We start from the raw sequence: 27580 nt of genomic DNA, 5'->3' as shown, positions 1-27580 counted from the left end.
AAAATCCCATCTATTTGTTCTTAATGTCAGAGAGGAGCCATTATCCAAAATGAATATAATGAGCCTTTCTACTGACTCAAAGTTCTCTACAACATCCTGTCACATCTAATTTTTCACTAGCTCAGGTGTAGGTGAAGTTTATGTAGAATACACTTAGCACAGTGAGACAGCTGAGGCACAATTAGCAATCACCAGCTGCTGTTGTGGGCTTCTGTATAAAGTTATTGCAACTGTAATGAAGAATGCAAAATTTGACCAAAAATAGAAGAGAGCTGAACACATATATGCAGTCTGTTATAAGGTTTGTCTTTATGCAACCTCAGAATGGGGTAATCCAGAGTTTGCTTCAAGGATTTGAAGATAAGGCAGATATATATGCTTTAATATCAATTGACAAACTTCTGCCAATGAGCCAATTACTGCTTCCTGTTACAACTATGAGATAAAACATCTTGAATTAGATCTTTGAGCCTTGATGTCTTTTTTTTTTTAGTTGTTATGTGAGAGGTAAACACCTCTGAATTCAACAACTTGATGCAAAATATGACCATGACTATTAAATGCAAAGTTATTGGATGCAGTGAGCACAGTAGAAGATGGATACCAGAGCTGTTTCTAATGCCACTTTCCCTGTAAGTGATAAACCAGAGGCAATCTCATCAAGCTTTTTCCTGCTAGATTGCTGCAGAGCTCACTGTTCCCACACATTCATGGGTTTGCATTCCAGAGAATGCAGAGATGCATTTCCAGCAGCAGCATAATTTGTGGCTGCCTTCCTTACTGACTTGATGAGTGTGCTTGAGTGTTTGGGCAGGTATGTGTCTGCACACATGTGCAAAACCACTCATTTACTGGAGGGACTGAAAATACTTTAGCATTGTCCAGATTCTATCATGTGCTCCCATCAGTGATACAGCCATGGATGTTGTAGTCCCCATTTAAGCTGTGGCTGGCCTGCATAAGTGAGCATGCACAACAAAGAGACTTTGGCAAAAAGATTAAATTCTTGCCACTGTAGGGATGAACGCAGTGTCAGGGCTGGCATCTGTTCCATTCATGTGATAGTATTTATGTAACTTCCCCCATCATAAGGTTTGATCACTTGAACAACAGTTCTCAAAGTTCAGCAACATGGCTTGTGTTTGTTAGCTGCCTTTTGATCAATATGGCCTATAGTAAAAGAAAGTTCAGTTATACATTCTGTCATTATTCAGGAAGTGAATACTACAATCACTGTAAAAGTCTCGACAAAATTGCTTTCAATGGTAAAATATATAAACCATAAGTAAAATAGAAAAATAGTATATAATTTCTTTATAGTTTTACATATTTTAATGTAATTTTTTCTATAAATTTTATACATATAATTTTATATATATAATATACAAACCTCTTGCTTTGCCAGAAGACAGTGGTTTAGCCTGGTTAACCTGTCACCATGTTCAAGAGTACTATTTGCAGCTGTTTGTAATTGCTTCCTTCTTGATAAATTTTGTTTAGTATATTCACATTTAATACAGTTCTAAGAGGCTTGAATATAAAAATAGATTTAGAGAAGTGCTAAAGTGACTTGATACATAATCTCTCTTGCCTGATGTGGGGCAGGAGAGCAGGAGTTGGAGGCTGAGTCTCAAGCAGCTACCATGTCCCCCGAGTTTGGCCAGAAGAGCCAGGGTTTTCGCTGGTCAGAGACAATTATTTGTGTTTTGCTGCAGAGAAAGAACTCAACAGCAGCTTGTGCTCTGCATCTCCCTGTCATACACAGTAACGACTCTGCTGTCACTTGCAGTGGCGGCATATCACACTGAGTAATGCAGCAAAGCCACGGTGTGGTGGAAACAGAACTGCTCTGTAACAACAGTACGACTATAGTGATGCAATGGCTTTAGGTGGTGACAACACCAGGGCAGGAGGTCTAGAGAGAGAAAAAGAAAGCAGCAATGTGCCAGATCTCAGATTGAAAGCGACTGGCAAAATCATCAGGTATAAAGACCAAAGACATTGCAGGCATGTTTCATCAGGGTATAGACTGGCAAGTGAGGGAAAACAGCAAGTTACACCCTACAAGAAGAGGGATGGAACAGTGGAAGTGTTCTTGACCAAAGCTGTGTAAAGAAGACACTAACAGAACAGGTGACAAAAGGAACTTCTCAGTGGCAGGTAATAATACATCTTGTAATATATCACTATACACTAGCTTTTTCATGTTTTCAAGTTATGTTTTTCTTCCAAATATTTTTTATCCAGTTAGTGACATTTTGCTTTTCATTTGCACAACCACTGTGAGGCTCCTGCACAGGGCTGCAGATCAGGGAGTGCTTCAGAAGCCCCAGCCTCCCTTTCCATGTGTTTCCCACTCTGAAAAGAGGAGAATACCTGTGGGTGCTTGATCACCTACTTGTTATCCAGCCCTTTGTCCTTGTTTGTATTTGAGACTAGTCAGAAGGGATTGGACTTCTAGGATGGGTACCTGAATGTTCTTGCACATGAACAATAGTGTCATCATCTGATTATACTAGACAGCATGCTTAGCAGTGTAAAGAAAGTGTGTAAGAAATTCAGGAACAGTCTTAGGAGATTATCCTTAAGCAACTGCACATGGAATGTCTCCATTTCTGTGAAGATACACTTTCCCTAATAGCCACCTTTGAGAAAGTTTTGCTGCAGAGGAAGGCCTCTATGTACAATGGTCAGCAAACTGGATGCAAGGATGAATGTGACAAATGCAGCTCATGATGATAGTTATGGAGATGTGAAATGATGATTTTTCATGAAGTGGTTCTGTGTATGGAAAGCTGCAAGCATAGAAGTCTTCTCATTACTTAAAACTGGCCTTATTATTAATGCACATTGTTTTGACCATCAAGAGTTTCAGGCTGAAGGACAGGTTCAATGCTGTGCATACTGCTTGCTCAACTAAATAAGGCACAGTATAAAGAAGCTACTTTATTAAAACTTCTTTTTTTTCAATATAAATCTACTCAGTGCATTCATATGTTTGTGTGGTTTTAAGAAAAGCATATTTACAATGTCAGACACTGTAACCCACCACTACAAATGCTAATTTGGCAATTGCAATTCAGCAGCATTTTTGAATTCTGATTGAAAAATGAAGTAAGCTTTATACTGCTAGGTCTGTGGCCTAAGCAAGAACCCGTGTGGTTCTGCCTAAAGAAGAGCCTCAGGCCCTGATTCAAAGAACCAAAGCACACAGTCTCATCAGCCGTGATGGACTTCACAGCAGAGATTACATTTGGTAGACCAAGGTTTAAAATACAACCTGCCAAGCGTTGACACATTCTGACATATCCCATGGCAATAAGCAAAATGAACCATAACATATCCTATTTTCTCTGTAGGTCACAGGGCCTTACGCTGATGAGGGTGTCTCCCCACAGCATCTGAGCCGCCCGGCCTCACACTCGGTCATAGTCCGACGGGCAGCAGAGCCGCTCACTTCAGCACAGATCTCAATGCGTCCCTCCTCAAACAGCCCATCCTCTTTACAAACACAGATGTTGGATTGTACTGAGAAAAGGCACAGAGGAAAAACACTCAGAATGGCACGTGACTCAAAAAAAGAACCAGACTAAAATATTTCCAACTAAACTGTAGGATTAACAGCACATTTCTGGAGGGTGCTTAGTACAAAAAAAAAAACAAAACAAAACAAAAAAACCCCATAAACCTGTTGTCCAGAGGAGAGCCACAAAAGATCAAAGGGCTGGGGTACCTTTCCTATGAGGACAGGCTGAGAGAGTTGGGATTGTTCAGCCTATAGAAGGCTCTGGGGAGACCTTATTGCAGCCCTCCAGTAATTAAAGGGGGCTTATAAGAAAGAAAAGGACAGACTTTTCAGTACAGTCTGTAGTGACTGAACCAGGGGTAATGGTTTTAAACTTAAAGAGGGTAGACTTAGACTAGATATGATGAAGATGGTGAAACATTGGAACAGGTTTCCCAGAGAGGTGGTCAGGTCAGTTTGGACGAGTCTCTGAGCAACCTGGAGTAGCTGAAGATGTCCCTGTTCATTGGACTAGATGACCTTTGCAGGTCTCTTCCAACTCAAAACATTCTGATTCTTCTCCTAACCAGAAGTAACTTCTGCTGATATTCAGGTTCAGTGGAAAAATAGAGGTGGAAATGAGTGGTGCACTGCTGGGGCTGAGAGACGCTGGTTGTGCTTGTGGGAAAAGCTTGCTCAAAGTGTCTGAGATATTGCTGCTAAAGGCTTCTCTGATGTTTCTGCTCTATACAGCTTATATACTGCTCCAGAATTCAGATAACACGTAAGATGAACAATGTGTCTTTGGACAGCAGCAAACTGATGATGCACGTAGAACTGGTATCTTTATTTGCATATCAGCAGTTTCACTATGATCAAACGATCTACTCCTACAATCACATGCATGTACTATCAATGACAACACCTAAATAAACAGACAAGAAGGTGGTCCCATGTCTTTGGCTTGTTGTTTTGTGTTTACTTTACTCTGCTGAAAGTCCAGTAAGTTTTTCTTTTTTTTCCTTTGTTACTATTTTTGTCTGTTCAACACTTACACAAAATAGATGAATTTCTGTTCAAAATATGACAATAAATGTACCTCTGTCTGAGGCACTTCTGAAAACCTAATTCATCTTCCCATTTCTTGCAACTCTCCATTAAATGAAATGTAGTGTAGGCCACTTAGGGAACTTAGATCAGGGAATTTGAAAATTTCCACTGCAGACAGATTGCAAAAGACAGGGACTATTTCCTTGGAGGAAAGAAACATTCTCCTTTGATCATAATGTGAGAAACTAAGGATAGGCAGTGAAGTACAAGTAGGTGACTTTCCTAGGTAGTATAGAATAAGACATTTAATTCCTTTCTTTAGATACTGCTGGGGAGAATGCTCAGAAAATTTCAGGAAAGAGTTAGCTATTTCTGTGGGCAGTAAGGACTCCCACAATTTCTATGTTAATAATTTAAATCAAGCTGATACAGTGAAAAAGTGTAGGGCAAGGTTTTCAGACAAGAGGGTAACTCATTTTACAGGGACTAGGAATAAGCTTTTCCTGTAAACAGTGAATTTTGTTACGATATCCTGTGGGTTTGGAGCTTCCTATCATATCTGGACACCAAACACTAAGCTGATGGTTTGAACCAGCTTAGCACTGCCTGGTGCTTCTGAGACAGTCTGGAGATATCATATCATACCAGCAGAGACCTACAGCTAATGCATTACTAAGAATAAAGATTTAATTTTCATTGTATAAACAATTTTGCACAATTGTGATGAATCTCTTACCATTGCACTTTTCCCATGAACGGCATGATCCACATATTTCAGCTGCCTGAGGCATTTTGCAGTTTTCTGTGTTAGCAAGAGAGTATTTTCTGCCCATACACTCCAAGGCATGTATCTTGCAAACAGTTAAAGGTATGTTTCTCTTGGTTCTTTGATCTGTAGCACAGATGTCCAGGGAGGGACTGAAAACAAAAGCAGCAATCATGCTATTTAAATGTGCTTTATCTTCCTACCTCTTAAGAGAGCTGAGGGAGTAGAAAAGATTGAGCTTCCAGTTCCAATTTCCCTGTTCATTGAAGTACATCCTAAGAATGCTGCAAGGGAACTCGAGACACAGACATGTGAATAATTCAGACTCCTTCCTTTTCCATGTGATGCTGCATCTAAGCAGAGCCAAGATCTGTCCTCTCCGAAGGACAGGGGTTTTTACTGGGTATTTGCCATTGACCAAGACTTTAGCTAAAAAGAGTTCAGATGTCAATTGTCCTCTAATATATTGCACATACATGCACCTAATCACATACACAGAAAACATTTCATATATATTTAATGAGACAGATCCACATACACAGGCATGTGTATTAAAATACTTTATAAATATTTTTTTAATTATGAGACATTAGAATAGAACTAAAAACCTTGTGTCTGCTATCCTTTAAAAGCTTCAGCTTTTACTAAATAAAATCTTATGATCCAAGGTCAGAGACCAAAGATACTTCTGGAAACACGCATATGACTCCACAGAAATCTTATGAAAACTGCTGTATTTGTCCAGGGAATTAGCTTGTCTATTTCCTGAAATATGAAACACCTATGAAAATTAGTTTGTAAAAGTGGTAATGACAATTTTTCAACAACCTTTAACAGTAGTTGCTTTGGAGATAGTTCAGAAAGATCTTATCATTTGTACTTCATGTCGTAAGTGTTGGAGGATAGGAAAAAACCCTCACGTTATTTCTAGATTTTCATCTCAAACCCCAAATTTCACTTGTTCTCAGTACAATCAATAGTATCTTTGTGGAGTGAACAAACATTATGCTTCTCTAGGGTAAGACGTGTGTACTCTCCTGGATGTGCTTTACAGCCACAGATGAGATGCTGTACAGGGTAGAGACAGAAGAAACATGCTTTGAAGTACAGTGCCAAAGTCTTCTTTCAACACAGTTGCTCCTTTTGAGCTCACAAACACTGCTGTGGAAACTTTTAGTGTCTGATGGACCAGTTCTGAGCATCAACCTCAGCTAAACAGGTGTGTGGTATGGAGAAGAGGCTGCTGAAAAATAGGCAAATGGTACTATTGAGCTTCATGAAGCTGCCTGAAGCGGAGGGTAGCAGTCCCTGTAGAAGTAGATTTTCAGATAAAGGAAGAGGAAGGTCTAGTAAGAAAGTCCTGACTCAAACCTTCATAGAATCATAGAATGGTAGGGGTTGGAAGGGACCTTTAGAGATTATCTAGCCCAATCCCCCTGCAGAAGCAGGTTCACCTAGATCAAGTTGCATGGAAACATGTCCAGGTGGGTCTTGAAGACCTCCAAGGAAGAAGCCTCCACAGCCCCTCTGGGCAGCCTGTGCCACTGCTCCCTCACCCTCACAATAAAATGTTTTTTTCTTATATTTAAGTGGAACTTTTTGTGTTCCAGCTTCATCCCATTACCCCTTATCCTGTTGCTAGCTACAACAGAAAAAAGGGACGTCCCAACCTCCTGACATCCACCATTTAGATATTTGTAAATGTTAATAAAATCTCCCCTCTGTCTCCTCTTCTCCAGACTAAACAGCCCCAGTAAATCTTGCTCACTTGCTGGTCAAATGTTATGGTAATTAGGACCTGGTGTTTGGTAGCTCTATAAATTAGGCACTGAGGAAAATCACCTGCTCCAACCTCTGGAAATGGTTCTTTGAGAGACAGTTTTGAACCTCTTAACAGAGTTGGTTTTACAGAAAGTTTAAACTATCTATAGAATAGTGCACCTCTGAGATGCTTAAAATTTGGCACAGGGTTCATTAGCTGAACCTGAAAACTTTGCTGCATCTACCTGCAACCAAATATGTCTTCAAAGATTATTAACTGTATTACATCTCCTGCTTAAGTTAGTAACCTCAGCTGTAATGGCCCCCTTGGCTGCTGTGCTCAGTCAAAATATCAGCCACTAAACACCTAGTAAAGTTTGTTGCCTGAATTTTCCTTCATGTTTTTTTGTTAGCGTAAAAGATGAGGTTAATGCTCATATTCTCAGACACAACAAGAGGACAGAGCAATGGATATGCAGCACCAAGTAGGTGTTAAAGGAAGGTGGTACATTTGTCTGCATTATAGTGTTTGGTCTTCTGGGTGCACAGCCTGTGAGACAGTGGTGCACTGATTTATGATGTGAAAGTTACCTTTATAGACAGAGGTATAAGAAAATCTTCATGTTTAAATACAATCTTAAATTTGAAAGAACAAAATGTGATCCAGGGAAAGAATCTTATCTGTAATTAAGTTGGTTTCTATGTTTGAGATCATTCACTGGCCTTCTTCATTTGTCAGAGTGATAAATCTCAGTATTTGAGTCTTACAGTCAAAATCTTAAACATAAGGCAGTTTATTTTATCTGAAAAGATTAGGGCCAGACAGAAGCACCAATCTATCTGCTTTGCATCACTTTACCAACACCCAAAAGGAGGCTGATTTAACCAGCCACTGAAGGCTGAACCCAAGGTTTTCATGGTCCATGTTGCCTATCTCTTGTTACAGTACGATCTCTCAAACTGTCTTGAGAATGCTTCACATATTTGCTATAGCTGGGTCAGCTGGGAGAAAGCCAGTGGAAATAAACACGTGTAGATGCAGATGAAAAAAGATGGAATGTGGACTCATAAGAGAAATTACTAATCTGCAGTCCTTACTGAGAAAGGATGTTACACAGCTGTGAGTATCACAGCAGTGCAATAAAAATTATTAGAGGCAAGAAAGAATGCTTGTGTAAAGTGAAGGCAAGAAATTCAGTACTTTTTACCTGAAAAAGAATAAGTCCTTATTAAAGCACATATAGTGAGAAATGAAATAGCAGAAGTAAGTCAGAAAATACCTTCTCTCCCCTTTTTATCTATAATGAGAGGCAAATAACTTTCAGTGAACTAAAAAGTAAAAAAATATCAGCATTCTGGAAATTAAATTAACTCTTAAAAATTATATTCAAAATCAAAAGTTTTAATATAACACAGGCCAAGAACTCTCAGGAGAGATATTGATGCTATGCAAATAAATTTGAAGGAACAAAAAGAGAGGGTAGTACATTGAAATTATGAAATCTCATGATTCACTATGGAGACAGTCTTCAGCTACAGGAGGCTTAGGTTTCATCTGTATTAACCTACTAACTGTGCCTTGACCCCTTCCTTGTGCTAAGACCAATTCACACAGAATAGCTGGTGTCCATACTGATAAACTCTCTTTGTCCTCAAATATGGGATCTGCATCAGAATGGAATGCCGGCTGACCCTAGAAACTCTTCTGTGCTGTGCCTGGGAATTATCCAGGCCCTTGACAAAGCTCTACCAGGAGCTGCCTCAGAAATTTAGCAGTTCTGGTGCCCAGGATCATTCGCTGTCTCTAACTGATGGGGATAGATGTAGCCTAAAGAACCATGTCACGTGGAACAGATTACCCCACAGTAGCCTGTTGTGAGGTTCTTGTACTGTCCCAGGAAATTTCACTTGCTAGCCTCTTGGAAACTGAAAGGATGTAGGATGGGTCTGAAACCATGGTATTCCTGAATTCCCATGTGAACTCTTGTTCCCAGCTCTCTTCTGAGCAGAGGCTGCTGCTGCAAATCACTGCCACAGCAAAGCAAGCCAAATTGCTTCTGCTTGGAAAAAGGACCAAAAATCTGCTTAAATGCTTTACTCCTACGGCCTTAACAGGCTGGCAGATTAGTCTGCTTTGACAGCTGATGACTTATCTTTCTATTATTAGATGTGTTATTTCAAGGCAGCGTGAAAAGATGGCGTCAGGTAGCAGAAATGACTGTTATCTATCTTCCTGTCATTTTGAACATAAGTATAAAAAATAGAAACAGGCAAGTAGTAGATCAATTATGACTGAAGCCTGAGTGCATAACTGAATGTAGTTCATTTGAATTCCAGTGTTATTATGACTCTACCCAAGGCCTTCCCTAGCACTGTGGACTCCTCTCATCTTCTATCTAACTAAATTCAACACAACCATGAATCAAAGGATGGTCTGTTGCCTCATTTTAATAAGCACTGAAACAAAAATGGTAGGACTGGATTATTTAAAATATTTACGTATTTAAGGATAGGAATAGTCTTGGTAGAGTTGTTTCAAATCTGGCACTTATCTAGGTGAACCTGCTTCTGCAGGGGGGTTGGATTAGATGATCTCTAAATGTCCCTTCCAACCCCTACCATTCTATGATTCTATGATCTTACCATGCAAAACAATGACCCCAGACCCTAGGGAAGTGCCCAGTGGATGTACAAAACGTGAACTAAGCTCACCAGTTTTAACTTTCAGATAGTCAAAGTGTGCTGATTTGGCAAATCTGGCTATCAGGTGGTCTCAGATGTCTTCTTGCAATTTGTCTGGTTTGGTTCGGTTACCTCCATATTTAGCAAAGAACTGAGAGTAACTAATTTCCTTACATTTCTCCTGCATCGCTTATTGAAGAATATAGGCTTAAATCAAACAGGAAACAATAAACTCTAGTCTGCAAGTCGTGAGGATAAGAAAGGTGATGTGACTGTTCTGTGCAAACTGCTGTGCAAATGGGAGATTGGATTATTATGCCTTTCATAACTCTTCAGTCTCTCAACAGGGAAAAAAAAAATCTTCTTTTTTCACTAGCTTACTGTTTTGATGGTTTATGTCCCAAGGGCCTCTGTTCTAACTTTTCCTGTCTTTCATGTCTTCAAAATACTATTTTATCTTTTTCCATTGATTTCACATATCAAGCAGAGCTGATATTATGCCTTCATCTCTGACTGACAGGCAGGTAAGTGATGAACAGGTCATGGATTGAACTGCACAGCAAACAAAGTACAATGCCTCCTTCTCATATGAGTAAAGCTTTCTCATCTGTCAAGGACTGAAGACTTAAGAAATTTAATTAGTCTTGAAAAAAATGAGAATGTCATTGCCAAATTCAGCCTGAACTTACCCACACTCATAGGGCATTTTGCACACACATTGTGACTGATGTACTTTCTCCCATGGATGACATTTAGGCTCTGTCACTTCTGGTTTCAAACTGGGCACTGAAGTAGAAGAACACAGACAGAACTATTAAACGTCAGAAAAACAGGGGCTGTTAAAACATCTTTTCTGAAATTACCCTATCAGTTGAGTTGAAAAGGCACCAAATTATACAAACAAGACCAAGTTACATCCTGCATGTTCATGAAAAGTATCTACTACATGGAAGGAGTCAAAGACACAACAGACTTGGCAAAGTTACTATTTGGTAATTTATCCACAGCTCAGGGGTCAGATGGAAGGAGTCAAGTGCTATGTTCAAGTTCAAATACTCTTCTCATTTCTGCAGCAGCTGTTTTTTTCTACTAAACTTAACAGTGCTGAGTCATAGCTGGCAACAGCTTTATCAATTAGGTTTCAGAGCTGCTGGCTTCACTACTGTCACTAGAAAAGCTAAGGCTCCAAAGTCCTGCATAGCAAAAAAAACCCCAGAATATCTGGTAATGAAAAACAGAAGTTCCATCATTAATTCTCAACCTGCACTAACTTTAAAAGTAAAAGCAATACGAAGTCTTGGATAATTTTCATCATTGCACATGTACTATTCTTTGAGTGCTGAGTTGTATTCCAAGCTTGAAGGTTAAATAAACCTTTCTTAAACATACTTCTGGAGATTTCTGTAGCAACTAATGGCAAGACTTTGCTAAATACATACAGACACACTTTCTGAGGAAGCTTTATCCTGACTCGTGTTTTAGATTATGTGTCTGTAGTTTTCTGCTTCAAGCTCTGAACATATAAAAAGTTGCTTATAAAAAGTAAAACCAAAAATATCCCTTACAGATTAAGATTTGCTGAGCAAAACAGGCAGAAATTGCCCTAGAAGGGATTAAAAATAAAAGTCAGAGTGCATTGCAAAACAGATAGCAAACATAATCCTGCCTAGTCTTCTGCAGTAGTAGCTGCTGTTTCCAGGCAATAGTCTCTCTGGGAATATGGGAACACCTGGGATCTCCATTGAAGACATGACCAGCTTGAAGAAACAAGATGCTTGGATGCCTGTGTATGATACCTGATCAGCATCATAGGAGTGCCCAAGAGAAAACCTCATCTGCCTTCCACAGCTGGAAAAGAAGGCTTAGAGCTGCTCTTTGCTCTAGCCCACTTCCTTCTCTGATAGTGCCTGCCAGTACCAACTCAGAGCTTCAACAGCTGGTACCATGAATTTGAATCAGCATATTCCCATTGCTTTTAGTTCCTGGATATTTATTCAATATCAGTTACGTGACTGTCAGATGAATAAAAAGAATCTTACATTCCTGTCTTTCTCTGCTATGAGAGACTGTGGTGCACTCAACTGCTTCCAGACAGAAAAGCTGTATCTCAAAGGTGCAGCTCAAGTGGTGGAGTGATAACAACATGGGTAGAACTGACATATAGTTGGGTGGTAAAATAGGCAGCATACATCGCAGGCAATCTCTTAAAATATTGTTAGTGGCAATATTTTGTAGCATTAGGGGAGTGTAATGAAAAAAGCTGTAAGTAAACCTCACAAGCAATGTCTTAATGCACCTTGTTTGAAAGGCCCACAGAAAGCATGTTTTCTGCACCTCCTGCTGGTGATAAGGGGTTTATCCATCACTGTATCAGCTATATCTCTGTTTATATCTTATTATAAGACATAATCTGTCCAGGAAAGAAACTCTGCATTGCACTTGGAGGGCTGCAATGGCTTACCTGGTCCCTTGCACTGGATAGTCTTCATGTCAGGAGACCATTTGAGACTGGGCTCACACAAAATAGAGTGTGCTCCTTCTAAGTGCATGCCATGAGGACAAGACAGAAAAATTCTCTCACCAATCTCATATACAGGTTTCCAAGGCTCTCCTTGCAACCCCTTCTCCAGTACAGGCAGGAGACAAGCGGTTTCTAAAGATTGAAGCATTTGAGATAGTCACAGTTAATCAGTAGACTGCAGAAAGCAGTCACATATTTTATCCTCCCCTAAATTTCTTAACAAATTGAATAGTAAGATTAGCTGATTTTCCTGTGTAAACAGATCAATTATGTCAGCATAGGGTACAAACTCATTGCACCAGCCAAACATGTGGAATACTGAGGACTGAATGACGATATCTTCTCCTGCCTGCAGGTGCAGAGAGTTTCTCTGTTCTTAGGACCTGTGCTTCTGTTGAGGGTTCATACCAAAGAGTATTATCCTAACAGAGAAGCCATACATACATGACCCTGGGAGATCACATACTGATACACAAGAGATGGTATTTAAACAGCATGGACTAGCATTTGTGAGCAAGTAGGCCTGTCTGGAAGCAGGAAAGATATGATCACAACCAAAGGTGACTCACAAATAAAATGTGCAGGGAAAACTTAATGGTTAATGGAAAACTTAATGGCTAGATTAGTGGAAAAGAGTGACACAGGGTCATCATCTAAGATGTGAAGTGGTCCCTGGAGATCTGTTCTTATGATCTAGTGATTATTTGACAATGTTGTGGTTGCCAAAGTTTGCTCACTGGACCTTTCCTCTGTTGGCTTTAGACATAGACTCATACCATAGTTCTTGGATATAGCCACAGGACTGAATTAAGCAACAGTTTGTTTACACATGAAGTAATTCCTGGACTGGAATTTAGTCTCCACTTTCAGCCTTCCTTAAAACCAGACTTTATGGGCATACTTCTACTTCCCTATTAGAATACCTGGATTGAAATTAAAAGTCAATTTATGCCTGACTATGTCTAAGGAACTTGGAACTGCAGGCATGTATTTTTCCTCCATTGTTCTTGAAAAGGAAGTCTTCAGAGATATTTCACTGGAAATCAGGAATGGAGTTGTATTGCAAACCAAGAATCAGTTAGATGTACCCTGGCAGTATCTGTCTCCAACTTGCCACTGTAAATTTTCACCACACTTAGCAACAGGATCACCAACAAGAGAATATCCATGTCTGCAAGCATAAACAATGCTTTTCCCAACAGGGTACAAATTTTCAGAATTCTGAAAGAAAAGGAATTTTGAAAATACAATCTAAGAACTACTGGCAGTGCTGAACTCCCTCTGTTTCTGGAACACAGTAGCTGAGGACAGTGAGAAATTTCAAAGCCACTCTACAAAATACTGGTGAAAGTGTTTGGGGTGCTGGGGGCAATTCTGGTTATCAATAGTTAGTTGGTGTGATCAAAATGCAGATGATGCTGCAAATAATTTGGTAGAATACAGAATATTTAGGCTATCTTAACTTAGTAAAGGGACGATTAGAATTGAGATGTCCTGTCACAGGGGTCTGGAAGTAGTACATCAGTGAGGGAACAGTGCTGTCCTGCCAGTGTATCAATTGGCTGCAAATATGGCTGTTAGCAAACATCTCAGGTTCTTGGATCTTGCCTCAGGTTGAGGTCAGAAAAGGCAATGAATGGATTTTAAACTAGTTATTTTGTATATTTATTAAGCAAAAGGACTCCATACAGCCTTGTAACATGGAGGAAGTATAATCCATTCCCCCAAGGGGGAGTTTAGTCTCCCTTGAACAGACCTAAGTTACAGTGAGCCAAATATCTTGACAGATCATAATTTTGACAGGGAACAAAAAAGTGGAATAGTGAATTATAAAGTGTAGAGTGAAGATACCTAAAACCTATTTATTGTTTTACTATGGACATGGTGGGTGACTTTGGACAGTTTACTTTCTCTGTCGCTTTTTCTCTAGTTTCTTTAGAGTGTAATTCATGAAGTTCAGAAAATTTTTAAGTTGTGTACAGAGTAAACGTCAAGTAGATAACTTTTCTCTTAGGACCCATGTTCCAGAAAAACAAACATGGTTTTGTGGGTAGGGATTATTTTCTTTAATTTTATTTTTAGTAATATATCTTGGCTAATGCCATGTAAACTTTATCCAGGAAGAAATGCTGAAACAGCTACAATACAGTAGCTCTGATACTAAGCTTACCAAGTTAAATACAAATTTGCAAGTTAATATTTGTATTAACTTTATCAAAGTCACTGAAGGTAGGGATAGGACAGATAACAGAGTAACAGAAATAACTTACTTGAACAAATCCATTTTCCAAAAGAGGAGGAGGTGAGCAGAATTCAGTAGGAGTCATGGATAAATCAAAGCAGTGTGGTTCAATCAAGCTATGAAGCAAACAAAAGTACTATGTAGCTACAATTTAGTCTCTCTTCCTTTCAAAATTCCATGTTTCTCAGTGAATCCCATTTTCAAGACTATTATGTTTCGCATTTACTTAGCAATTACATTTAAATCAGGCACTGTCGGGCTATCTGAGAGTGTGCTAAACAGAATACTGTCAAGTTTACTGCCTTCTACGCCATTTTCTACTCTTACCTTGTATAAGATTCACAGCTCCTGAGCATCATTGTGTTCCAGCTTCAGTATAAAAGCTCAGTAAGTGATCCTCTCCCTGAATTTGATAGTTTATACACCTTCCAAAATAAAATTTTAAATCTTCCTATGGTTGTGCTCCAAATGCTTTTTTTCTGCTTACCGAAAATGTTGCAACTCTTGTGGTTCGCAGGGCCTGGCTTCCTGCTGCTCTCCTGTGCAGGCCTGCCCGCCGCTGCTCGGGGACGGGTTGCTGCATGTCCGGTTCCTTGGCTTCCTTCCCCCTGAACAAGGACTCCAGGAAGATCAGCAGCTCCAGTGTCCATCAACAACACCTACACAACATTTGGGAATATTTCACGTTAAACCATTTTGTAGGAGCTTTAAAGGCAAGGGCAGTTCAAAGCCAGTGATTGTCCAAACTGTTCCCTTACAGACAATTCTAATCTGCAATGATCTAATATTTCACCTTTCCCAACATGCCTTTGACATAAGTGTAATTCCACAAAGTCTGTGTGTTATCAGAGTCTGAGAACATAAATACAGCCACCAGGTACAATTAAGTCCAAAATTAAAAAGCAAATATTTCTGAAATTAAAAATACTTACTCCTTTCATATATATACTTATTTATAGGTTACATTTTGAGCAGGTAGTATTGCCCACTGCATTGAACAGTAATAAGGAACATGGTTTATTTTTTAAACATAATTTGGACAGGTTAAGTAAGGACCCTGACTCAGCACGACTCTCCCTCTCCACACTGTGTGTCTGCAACATCTGGCCCAAACAAGCACTGCATGTGAGTCACTCATTTAGGCTGTGTAGTGGGACAAACAGACTCTGAAAGCAGAGGAGCATATTTTGTCATCTCTAAAGTCTCACAAGCTTCAAGACTGCTGACCTGGTTGATCTTGCACGAGAGTTCCCATCTCACAAGCTGCTCCAAAAGTGTAAGGCTTGCAGTAACACACACACTGAGTTCCTTCCACGGTTGCCTCACCACCATTCTGGCAAGGCTGACATTTGCAGGGATCATTTTCAGACATATATTCTTCAATGGCTTGCTTTAGGTAGTGCTTTTTGACTGAGGAGCAGGGCACTTCCTTTACCAGCTCATGTAATGGTGTTAGCTACACACAGTAGAGAAGCGTTGGTATTAAACATTTGTAATTGGGATGTAAGAGTTTTTAAGCATATTTTGTCATGTAAAATAATTTCTGATGTACATTCATGTACATGGGAGTTGAAATATGCTCTAATTTGGTAGCTAGCTAGCTAAAATCTTACGTTAGTATTTAGTACAAGTCTTTTTCTGAAAAGTCAGCTCTGCTTAAAGCCAGGTAGATTAGTCATGTTTAAACATATTTGAGCTATGAGATCACAGTTGAGATAAAGATGTAATGCAGACCACCAATGTACAGTAACTCAAACTCTCATCCAGCTATTCCCAGCCTAAAAACCTGACATTTAAACAACCTGTTATATTTTACATTTAATTGACCAGTGAGTGAAGGTAACAATAAATGAAAACATTCTCATTTCTATTGACTTTACATTTAATTGAAAGCTTCTTGACAGAAATCTTTTGGGTTTATATCATTCTTCAGTATGTGGGCAATTCCCAAAAGGCATTTAAACAACGGAGCAGTGAATATGGCCATGCCCAGTTTTGAAGTATCCATCTCCCAGTTATGCAAAATTTCTGAATGCAGGGAGAAGAAGGAGGCACAAGTGAGATACAAAGAAGCTGGTGAGCTGAGTGGAAACCACAAAGACCTGCCAATATGCATTTCAAGAAAAGAGCTATCTCAAATATTGCTTTTTTTCCAATGCTAAGGTGACCTTCTACTCTTAAGCAGAATTCCACTAAAGTCACAATCTCACCAGCCTTCAGTAGGCATTGACCTGCCAAAGGACTTGGATTAATGAGGCAGCTGATCACATTAGCTTCACAGCCTTTTCTTCCTGTGACCTTTTCTGTTTTCTAAAGTGATCTGAAAACAAAGTCAATGCAGACTACAGCCTGAATTATCACCAGCTTTATAATTTCTCCCTTTAAAGTGATGTTATCTACATATCCCTGCTTCAGGAAAATAATCTTACCTTTTGTTTAATAACTTTGGGGTAGTCTGTCACTGATCTGGCCCAAGAGGAGTATCTCTGACTGTTACCAGCAGCATTATTCAGCTCTAAATAACTAAGTCCAGCAACAGCATCGGGGCTTCCACCTTCTATGTAGGGATCCCCTTTAATATTATTACCACTGCTTCCTGTAGATTCAGGATGGAAAATACAGAAAATATAGGCATTGCTATATTTATGAATGGAAACAGAAACAATGCATAAAAAAACTACATTAGTAACGATAGGACTCGTAAGTGCCTGGATAAAGAGGTCCTTCATCAGTAATCATAGAATCATAGAATGGTAGGGTTGGAAGGGACCTTTAGAGATCATCTAGTGCAACCCCCAGGTCAACCTAGATCAAGTTGCATAGAAACATGTCCAGGCGGGTCTTGAAGACCTCCAAGGAAGGAGACTCCACAACCCCTCTGGGCAGCCTGTGCCACTGCTCCCTCATCCTCATAGTAAAATAGTTTTTTCTTATATTTAAATGGAACTTTTTGTGCTCCAGCTTCATTCCATTACCCTTTTTCCTGTTGCTAGATACCATAGAAAAAAAGTGAAGTCCCCACCTCCCAACACCTATCATTTAGATATTTGTAAATATTAATGAAGTTCCCCCTCAGTCTCCTCTTCTCCAGACTAAACAGCCCCAGTTCCCGCAGCCTTTCCTCATAACGAAGATGCTCCAGTCCCCTGATCATCTTGGTGGCCCTGTGTTGGACTCTCTTCAGAAGTTCTCTGTCCCTCTTGAGCTGAGGAGCCCAGAACTGGACACAGGACTCCAGATGAGGCCTCATCAGGGTAGAGTAGAGGGGGAGAAGAACCTCCCTTGACCTGCTGGCCACACTCTTCTTGATGCATCCCAGGATGCCATTGGCCTTCTTAGCCACAAAGGCACATTGCATAAGAAGTATCTGGTTTACACAGATGTCTCGGTAGCCCTGACTTAGGGTACTCAGAAAACTACTAGTTACTGGGAAAGCATCAGCAATGATTGATGAGCATTGGAGAGCCTTTTAAGGCAAGCACTTGGTGCCTAGGTTCAGCAAATTAAGAAAAAGTTAAACAAAGTCATCATTTGACAGCTCTTTAGGATGAGATAGGGCAACAGCACAAGTCACTGCTAAACACTTACCTGAAGAAGTCTGTAGCAGTTCATCCAGTTTGGAGCACTTCACCTTCTTCTTTTTCACAATGAATGCATTCCAGCCAGATGTTGTGCACTCATACATGTCTGTAATACTCATACCTACAGATAATTGATCCATTAACAATGCTGCACACAGTAAGTGCACTGGATTCATTTTTGAGTTTCCCATTGACTTGAAATATCATGAAGTATTAACTAAATTAAAAGGCAACTAACTAGTATATCCTGTGGGAAGGTCCAGTCATTGCCAAAGCCTGTGGATGGAGGCTGACAGATGGAAGGTGTATCTGGGAAAAGTTTACTGTTTGTTTCTTCTCTTTTCCCAGCAGTCTCTAATTCTACAGCACTGCTCTACACAGAGTACCATCATACATTCCTCTCTGGTGTTTGCTCTGTTTGTAATTTATTCTGCTTTACATAGTCTTATCCAATCTTCATCTCCAAGTAACTTTTAAGCTTTAGCACTGCTCGAGACTAAGATTGCCATTAGAATTCAAGTTTAGTCTGATAAGGCCCTGAACCAACTATGAAATCTTTGCTACCCAAAATACTGCATGTCACAGAACTAAATGTTGTGGTTTGAGCACTTTTTCTAATCTTTCTTTTGCCTATGAAGAGAATATGGTGCCTAGCAGAAGCCTCTTACTTGATTTTAGACTGTAGTTGGGCAAACACACAAAAAAATTTTTATTCTTGCATATTCACCTTGTTTCTTGCAACATGTACTCTACCTTCTGCTTTCATTTTGTCAGTATCCATATAAAAAATAACTTTGTAGTATCCTCCTAGAGATCCAGAGTGTAAGAAATGAGTCCCAAAACGTTCAATAGGTCTTCGGTAGGCACTGTACTTGTAGATGACTGGAAGGTTGGCCAGTTCTTTCCAGAAGGGCTCCGCCAGAGTGAGGAAGTCTGGGCTGCTGTTAATAAACTGAGCAATTTCGACACTGTTCTCAACAACCATCAGCTGTTTACTCTGGGGGAAGGAAGAGATGTTAGTCATACTCCACATTACTATCAGGGCAGTTTCTGCTAGCCAGATAATATGCATGTTATTTTGGCTACCAACCAGCACATTCACAGAACTGTTAAATGCATCTAAGCAAGTTGATGAATGCAAAAAATGAGAATACTCTCCGATTACAAAATATCTTTTAGACCTTTATTTATTATTTCTGCAACAACTTTCTTCCCGTATCCCTGAGAACTAGCATAAGGACAAATAAGAAAATAAAAAGATCACGCTCTAAAACTAACAGCAGATTCTAACACCAGCAGCCTGTCAGCAGCAGGTTAATAAGCCCCGTCTGAAAGCAAAAGAAGGCGCTAGAGAGGTTCTCTTCACATCTTGTTTTGCCTTGAGGAGCCTCTCTTTGTAAAGGTCTCCACACCATTTTGAGGATGCTGCTGAATTATTGTAGTGGTTTTGCCTGGGCCAGGTTTTTTGTAGTGGGGGGGCTGTAGTGGTGGTTTCTTTAAACAAAGAGTTGTCATACGCTTCCCCTGTAGCTGATAGGTTTAGGGCCAGTCAATTCTAAGCTGGACCCTGCACCTGACCCAGGCCTGGCCAGTTAGCGATGGAGGTGAATAACATACTTGAGAATGAGAAGAAGTTGTTGTGCAGTTGCTAAACAGCAGCTGGAGCAATAGGGAGGGAGAATCTCTGCAGACACCAAGGTCAGTGGAGAAGGATGGGGAGGAGGGTGCTTAGACCCTGAAAGAAAGACTCCCCTGTGACCTATGGTGAGGACCATGGTGAAGCGGGTTGTCTCCCTACAGTCCATGGAGGCCACTGGAAAGCAGAGACCCACTTGCAGCCCATGGAGGACCCCACACCAGAGTGAGTGGATGCCTGAAGGAGGCTGTGACTCTGTTGGAAGTCCATGTTGGAGCAAGCTCCTAGCAGGACCTGGGAGCCTGTGGGGAGAAAGGAGTCCATGCCAGAGCAGGTTTGCTGTCAGGACTTGTGATCCTGTGAGGGACTCAGGCTAGAGTAATCGGTACCTGAAGGACTGTTCTACCAGTGGGTGACCCACGCTGGGGCAGGGTGTGAGGAGCTGCCCTTGTGGGAGGCCCCATGCTGGAGCAGTTCATGAGGAGCTGTCCCATGCGAAGGATCCACACTGGAGAAGTTCATGAGGAACTGTCTCCCTTGGGAGGGACCCCACACTGTAGCAGTGGGAAGTGTGAGGAGGCCTCCATCTGAGAAGAAGCAGTGGAAAGTCCAACTGTAATGAACTGACTGTAACCCCCATCCCCTGCACCGCTGAGGGAGAAGGAAAGGGAGTCCCGGGAAGAGGAAGGGTGGGAGAAGATGTTTTTAAGACAGCTTTATTTCTCATCTCCCCACTCTTATTGTTTCTTTAATAAATCAAACTTTTTTTCTCCCTCAGTCTGTTTTGCCCGTAAAGCTAATTGCTGAGCAATCTCTCCATCCTTATCTCAACTCACAATCTGTTTGTTATATTTCTCTCTCTCTCCTGCCCAGTTTGGGAGGGGGAGTGATTTTATGACTTGGTGGACACTGGGCTAAACCACCACAATTACTGTATATCTTAGCCTTGCAAAGTTGCTTTTGAAATTGTTACACCAAGTCTGAAAATACGTCATAGCTAGTGCAGTAAAATGAGTTTGTCCTCTGACATCTTGGTGATCATAAAATATAAGTATTTGTTACTTGTCTTCAGCTGCTATAAAACAGAATTTCTAGTTCATAATTGAGAGTTACTCTCAAATTATTTATCTAATGCTTCTTTTTAAATAGGTCAAAGGCATAAGCATGGTGTCCACTTGGCTGTTTAAGACAATAGCTCTCTCTTTTAATGGATTTCTACCAGTGGAAAACGTACAGTAAAATAAATTAACTTTAATCACAGAATTATTTCAATTTTTTCACTCCAAGATTCTGACAAAGGTAATAATAATTTTTAAAAAGCAGTAAATCTTTGAAGGAAATTGAAAATATTAATCCATTATGAGAAAATGTCATTGTTTTTCTTCTTCAAACAGAGAGGAAAACAGCTAGTAAATACATACATTACTAATGAAGAGTTAAAATGGAGAAAGTAAAAACAGCAGCCAAGCTCCCTTAATTGATAGTCAAACCAAAGACTACATTTTCATCCAATTTTTTTCCATCTGGCACTTTTTGCCAAAAATACCAGGCTAAGATAAATATTTGCATCTCTCAATGAAAGCACATGAAAAAAAATTACATTTATGCAAAATACTAAGTCACAGTGACAACTTACACATACCTTTTGACTGTGTAGCTGAATTTTACTCTGTGAATTACTGTGGCCTCTGTTTGATTTTTCATACCTCTCAGTGTATTTCATATAAGACCAGCTGCTATTGAAAAACTCATAACTGAAATCATTCTGAATTTTAACCTAGAAGACAAAACACTGAATTCTACGTAAAGAGCTTCACAAAGGCTATAAAAATGATAACTTATAGAGTAGAGCAAGTCCTCCCTAATTACAAAAATCTGATAAGATCTTCCATCTCAGATTTCATAAACAGTACTGATCACTATTGGAAAAGCATTACATATATATATATATATATATATATATTTAGGATATTTGCATATTAAATATTTATGTTATGAAGCAAAGTACATTAAGAATTGTTTGACATGCTTCTGATAAAAGTGAGACAAATCAAATCCCTGAGACAATGACTTCAAACAAAGCATATCTCTGGAAGATTTCCACAAAGCACACTGAAACCTTATGTACATTTCATTTTTAAGGGTGATTCAGATGCTACTTAAGCTAAAGAGGTGGCTTCACCTTCAGTCTAACTGTGAAAGAATTATAAATCACATCTGAGGAATTCTAAGTCCTTTTTCCTTTCATTTTAGCAAGATACATACCAGTTTGTGTTCCAAAATAAGCAACTGCAGAGGGGAAACAAGCATCATTCATCTATGTCTAGGGAAACCTACATGCCAAGAGACCTACAAGCTTTTCATCATTCTCCCTGTTTTAATCATGACTAAGAATAAAACTGTGCTTAACAGAGACACACCTGGAAAGTCTAAGCAAGAACGCTTTCACTCAGCCTGTAGTATTCTCTGCCATCACCACTAAAGACCTTTCTGCACTGTCCTCCAAAGCTTTTTGTATGAATGACTCTTCCCCTAGCCTCACTGGTAATGGCATCAAAGCTATGAGAAGAAAAACATGAAAGATCATTAAGACAGAGAGGTAGTAAATTACTTTACAGGAGGCAAAACTTACAGAGTGACTGCTGTATCTGCAGATGGAGATTATGTGCTGATTTCCCCAAGAAGGGATATTAACTGTCAGAATTCTATACCTGCAGAACTGTCTTGTGCATAGCATGTTACAACATGGAAAGAAAATGTTGCTTATTTGTACAAAAAAGTTAACCCATATCTATATCTCTTAATGTGAAGTCATTCATATCTATAGTGCAACAGCAATTAACAAAAAGAATTAGCATTTCTAGCTCATTATTTCCACAGTGATTATCATGCATTACTGGTTGACATTTCATTTCATACCTTAAAAGATTTTTTTTTTATAGCTTGAATAAAAACTAAAAAGCTATATGATGTGCCTCAGATCAAAGGGCCTGTACATTCTGGCTACACTGAGCCACAGGCATGACAAAGACTGCCATACCGTACACTTTTGCATACAGGATATTCTACCATAGGCCCAGGAAGCCTGTCTCTACAGGCAGAGCTTGTAAATACAACAAAAGTGTAAATGCATTTGGCACCAGTACTGCTGAGCCTGGCACAGAACCTTACCCTGTTCCTGTAAGTTCCGAATTCGGAGGTGTTTTATCAATATCACATACAGTCCTTTTCTCTTCACATTTATCTTCATCTGCACCATCTTCTTCACAATCCTGATCTCCATTGCACACAAGAGATCTGCTAACGCATTGACCTAAATCAGAACAAAAAGACATGGGGAAATGGGAACCGTTTCTTTATTTAAAAATAAATAACCTGAAATCAAAGCAAAACTCCCAAAGTAAAAGTATACTTGAAGGAACACAGCTTTTCAAGGCTTATGACATATTAATGAAATAGTTGGCTTCTAGATTTATTTCCTGAACTTTCGTCCTTTGACCTAGTTACTTGTGATTAACTGTCACTATCTCTCTGATAGCATCAAAATGTGTTTATCAGGTTTCTCTGTGATAAATATCTACCTACTGAGATAATGTTGTCCACCATCCTTTTTTTTTTTTTTTTTTTTTTGTAAATAAGGGATATTAGCACTGTTTTAGGGACCATTAGCTTCAATGACTCAGTGATTCCCAAGATATTTGGATATAGCCTACAAAAGCTTCAAACAATCACATCTAAGGCTATATTCCTTATCTTCTTGTAATGAAAAAAATCTGTACTCTTGGGCAAATCATTAAGGCAGAATGACTTTGAGAGGCTACCAGGGCTACAGTATACTATCTGCAAAGCTCTGCAGAACTCCAGATGAAACCCAAAACATGCATTGTTGACGCTGTATTAAAAAAAAACCTTCCTAAATCAAATTTATCTGAAGGCCAAAGGTTCTGCAAAGCTATTGCCCATTTACTAAAGTTCAAAGACAACAAGGTTATCTTCTTAACTTTATGTTCAGAAAATGGAAAAAAATACAGTGTGTGGTACCTGAGAAACACCTGAACCGATCATCACAGCCATTCTCTGTTGGGCATCCTCTTGTAGGGGTGCACGGTTGTGTTTCAAAGGCATCCCCAGAGCAAGGGTTTCCCCCATACTGGCCATAAACTCCTACTGCCCGTCTGTGAATCTGAATGCAAATCAAGGGAGATCTTAGAAAATTCAAGTACAAAGCAGAAAGAGTTCTCCAGTGTAAGGACAATGCTACCACTCCAGTGCTGTAAGGAAATAAGGCAAATAATCACACTTGGTATTACTGTAACATGGTAACAAAATCTCAAGTTAATAGAAAAACAACTATTCTATCCATAAGGTCTTCAGATTTATGTCTAAGTTTAGCTGGTTTGTTCAAAAATCTAGCATGCAATTGAAATCAAACAAAAGTTGCTGACAAATTTCAGGTTTGTTTTACATTTTCAATAGCACCAATCATGCCTGATATTAATTTGCCAAAGTTCTTCAAAGTAAACAATGTTATTAAGGAACATTAAGGAAAATGATAAAATCCAACATCAAGTGGGCTACTTCTGCCTCTGAAAAACATCAGTGCTGTCTTATGGTACATTTTTAACTTCAACCTCTTACCCTATTTGATGCAAAGTCAAAGCAAATGAGAAGGAAAATCAAAAGCGTCTCACACATCAATGGAGTTCCACTGTAAAAACCATCAACATGTTTTCATCGAGAATAATATGTTACAACCAAGATTTCTCTCCTCGAGACATGACCACAATAGCGAAAAATCAGTGAAATTGGTACAAGCCAGTGTAAGTGGCTGAATGTCTCAGTTTACTGAACAGTGCAGCTGAGCTTTTTTGATCTGTCGTCAAATATATGCACAAATTCTTTTCCAACACAAATATCAGCTTCAAAAGGAACATATTTGGGACAGACTGGAAGATTTCTCTCCTGAGGTCCTTGTTCTTCAACCTTCTTTTTCTACTGATGCTGTTGCTTTACATCTGATTTGACTTTTTAATGATACAGAAGCTCCTTAATTACTGGGGGAAAAAAAAGCATATGCTTATGAAGACATGAGTACATGTGTCTCTCTATACCTGTTTTTGAGTACAGCCATCACACTCAGACCAGGGGCCAAAAGCATTCCAGTGGCAATGGACTGGAGGGGAAGGGCTACTCCAGTAGTATTTTTGCATTAAAAAAAAAAAAAACAAACCAAAAGGTAAGGAAAATCATGAGGGATTTTCACCCATAAGCATTAGTGCAAAACAAAGCAGTCTTCAATAACAATTACAGATATGACCAGGTTCCCTCTAAAACCACTTGGATTTATTTTTCCTGTGATGGCAGTGGCAGTGCTGACACCAAGCAGTGTCTCCTCTTCCAAGACCCCTTTAAGACCTGCCCCATATCATGCACCAGAAGCTGTGAAGTTACACATACATAAGTCTTCAGCACATAATTTACTAAAGAAATATTCACCTGGATAAAACTGAAAAGAAGCCTGAAACTTCCAGAAGCAGAGAAATCCCCAGCACCTGATAAAAGAGGAGCAAAATGAAACTTACTTTGTTTTTCTGCTTGTTTTCTTAGTTCATGCAGCTGTTCTAATTTCCCGCAATCTTTACACTAGTCAGCTTAAGAAATAAAGGAGAGTCACACGGATTTTCAGCAACTTTGTTATGCAAGATGTTTTTTAGTCATCTTCTTTCTTGCAATACTGCTCAATTACATTTTCAGTTAAGTATTTCTCCATATAAATTAATATTTCATTGGATTTGCCATATTCACTTGATCGGTACAGATTAAGTATGCAATTTTCTTACCTTCATGTTCGATGAAATACTCAGATATCCAGCAACTACCAGGGAAAATGCACTTCCACTCAATTCAGCAGCCAAAGGAGTCAGTCAGTCTGCCTGCTACCCTATGTGTCTTCTCATTCTGCCCTGCTATTCTGTTTTAATTTCCCTAAAAAGGCTGAAAATTGCCAAGGAATTTTAATCTTAACCTATCCAGTTCTCTCCAGGGAAGCAGCCTGCTTTTGGAGCTTCTCAGTGTTTTTAAGGCATATAAATCAAGGCTTGGATGTACTGACTAGGGCTGGCATGAAGTTGTGAAGAGCACTTACGGGAAGAATAATCATCTTTCCCTTATCTTCTCCCTCACAGTTTCTTTCCTCTGAACAAGACTTTTCAGAGATCCTAGGGCAGTCATAGTGTCACATACACTACACCACAGCTGAGTCCCCAGCTTCAGGAGGAAAAGCTGCTCCAGAATTAAGCTGATGTTATTAAGGTTTAATTTTGATCATAAATCTTCAAGTCTCTACTTCTGCAGTCATGCTGATAATTGTGTAATGGTTCTCACACGGAAAATCAGCTCATGGATCTAAATGCAAGTTTTGGCCAATTCTAGCATGGTCTTATCTGTGAAAGACTTCTTGGGATCATATACAGCCCCTAGATTCAACGATACATCAGCAGCTGTTTTTTGTAGGGATGCTCTTACAGCAGTAAGAGCATTTAATTTTCTTTTTTTTGTCTCCATGACATGCCCTTTTGTTTTTTTGTTTGACTTTTTTCACTTTCCAGAACTGATCCATTCCAGTAACAGCAAGAAACAACCACTGCTGGGGAAATTTACATGAATTTATCCTAGGGGAGCCTGGATGAAACCCCCATGGAAAAGCAGCAGGCCCATCTGAAAACGCTTTATACACTACATCTCGGATACAACATCTTTGTTGAACAGTTTAACACAGTCTTCAGAAAACTATATGCTTCCTGTTACTGTTGTCCAAAGAGTGGATGCACTACCCAGTGTGAAACTCATCAACAATCACACGCTCAGGAGAGACATTGCTTATTAACTTCATGCAAGTCTGGGTGCTCAGTGGTAATGCCACAAATCCAGCACACCTGACACAAGTTTCTGTGCTGTATTTATACACAGAGTTACAAGGTTTAACGTTCCATTTACAATGATTGGTTAGAAATTTGCATATAACATTGCTGTGTCATTCTAAATGTCTACTACATATGCTCTAAGAGGTTCTTTAGTGGCTTCTGGTGGTTCTTCATGGGTTGGTAGTCACATGTCCCCCTGCCAGAATTACCTGCCAATGAGTTTGGCAGGCATAGCTGGTTCGTCTCAGTCTATTGACTCTACTTCTCATCAATCCTACCCAGGTTTCTGCTTTTGACATGCATATACAATAGTGAATTGTTTCAAGGTTAATTGTTGTTCTCCCAGTGTTCCTAACAAAGTTGTCTTCATTCTTTTGACATTTTGACATCATCCCAGCATCACGACACGGTAGGTTTTAAACGCTGCACTTTGTTGGCATGGTCTGCTTTCCTTAACAGAGGGATGCCTGTGTCCACTCCTCAGAAGTCAGCAACCTTAGAGACAATTTAGCTAATCCAGACGCTGTCTTCAAGACTTTTCCGGTTTAGTAACTATGAATCTCTTTGATAACGTAATTTGTTCACTTTCATCACTTCTATACATATTTTATTGCCTTTGATCAAAATCCTCATGCTGCTGTTAAGCTTTATGACCAATTTGTGCACCACTGTTAGTGGTCATTTGCCTATGAAGGAAATGATTAAAAATGAGTTAAGACCTTTAATAGCTAGCCCAGAATATGAGAACTCTGAAGAGTATTTTATAGAATCACAGAATCATAGAATGGTAGGGGTTGGAAGGGACCTTTAGAGATCATCTAGTCCAACCCCCCTGCAGAAGCAGATCCACCTAGATCGGGTTGCATAGCGATGTGTTCAAGTGGGTCTTGAAGACCTCCAAGGAAGGAGACTC

At 39.6% G+C, this 27580-nt stretch overlaps 2 protein-coding genes across 2 annotated transcripts in view; one reads left to right on the top strand and one right to left on the bottom strand.

Annotated features, from left to right (window-relative positions):
* Positions 1-27580, top strand: part of RPL37 (ribosomal protein L37) — a 346904-nt gene that overhangs the window by 298883 nt on the left and 20441 nt on the right. The gene's annotated exons all lie outside the window — the stretch shown is intronic.
* Positions 3262-25647, bottom strand: C7 (complement C7). The gene is given in 19 exon segments (XM_010196707.2): positions 3262-3388; positions 3391-3528; positions 5292-5473; positions 10454-10550; positions 12226-12417; positions 13374-13506; positions 14556-14643; positions 15015-15186; positions 15755-15983; positions 16957-17123; positions 18116-18229; positions 18862-19105; positions 21387-21521; positions 22165-22303; positions 22916-23057; positions 23786-23927; positions 24856-24931; positions 25241-25296; positions 25585-25647. Coding segments are annotated over 19 exon segments (2496 nt in total). The 5' UTR covers positions 25591-25647; the 3' UTR covers positions 3262-3344.

This window comes from Colius striatus, chromosome Z, assembly GCF_028858725.1.
Source record: "Colius striatus isolate bColStr4 chromosome Z, bColStr4.1.hap1, whole genome shotgun sequence".
Classification (NCBI taxonomy): Eukaryota; Metazoa; Chordata; class Aves; order Coliiformes; family Coliidae; genus Colius; species Colius striatus.
Note: the sequence above shows the minus strand (reverse complement) of the source record. Positions and strands in the feature narration are given on the sequence as shown.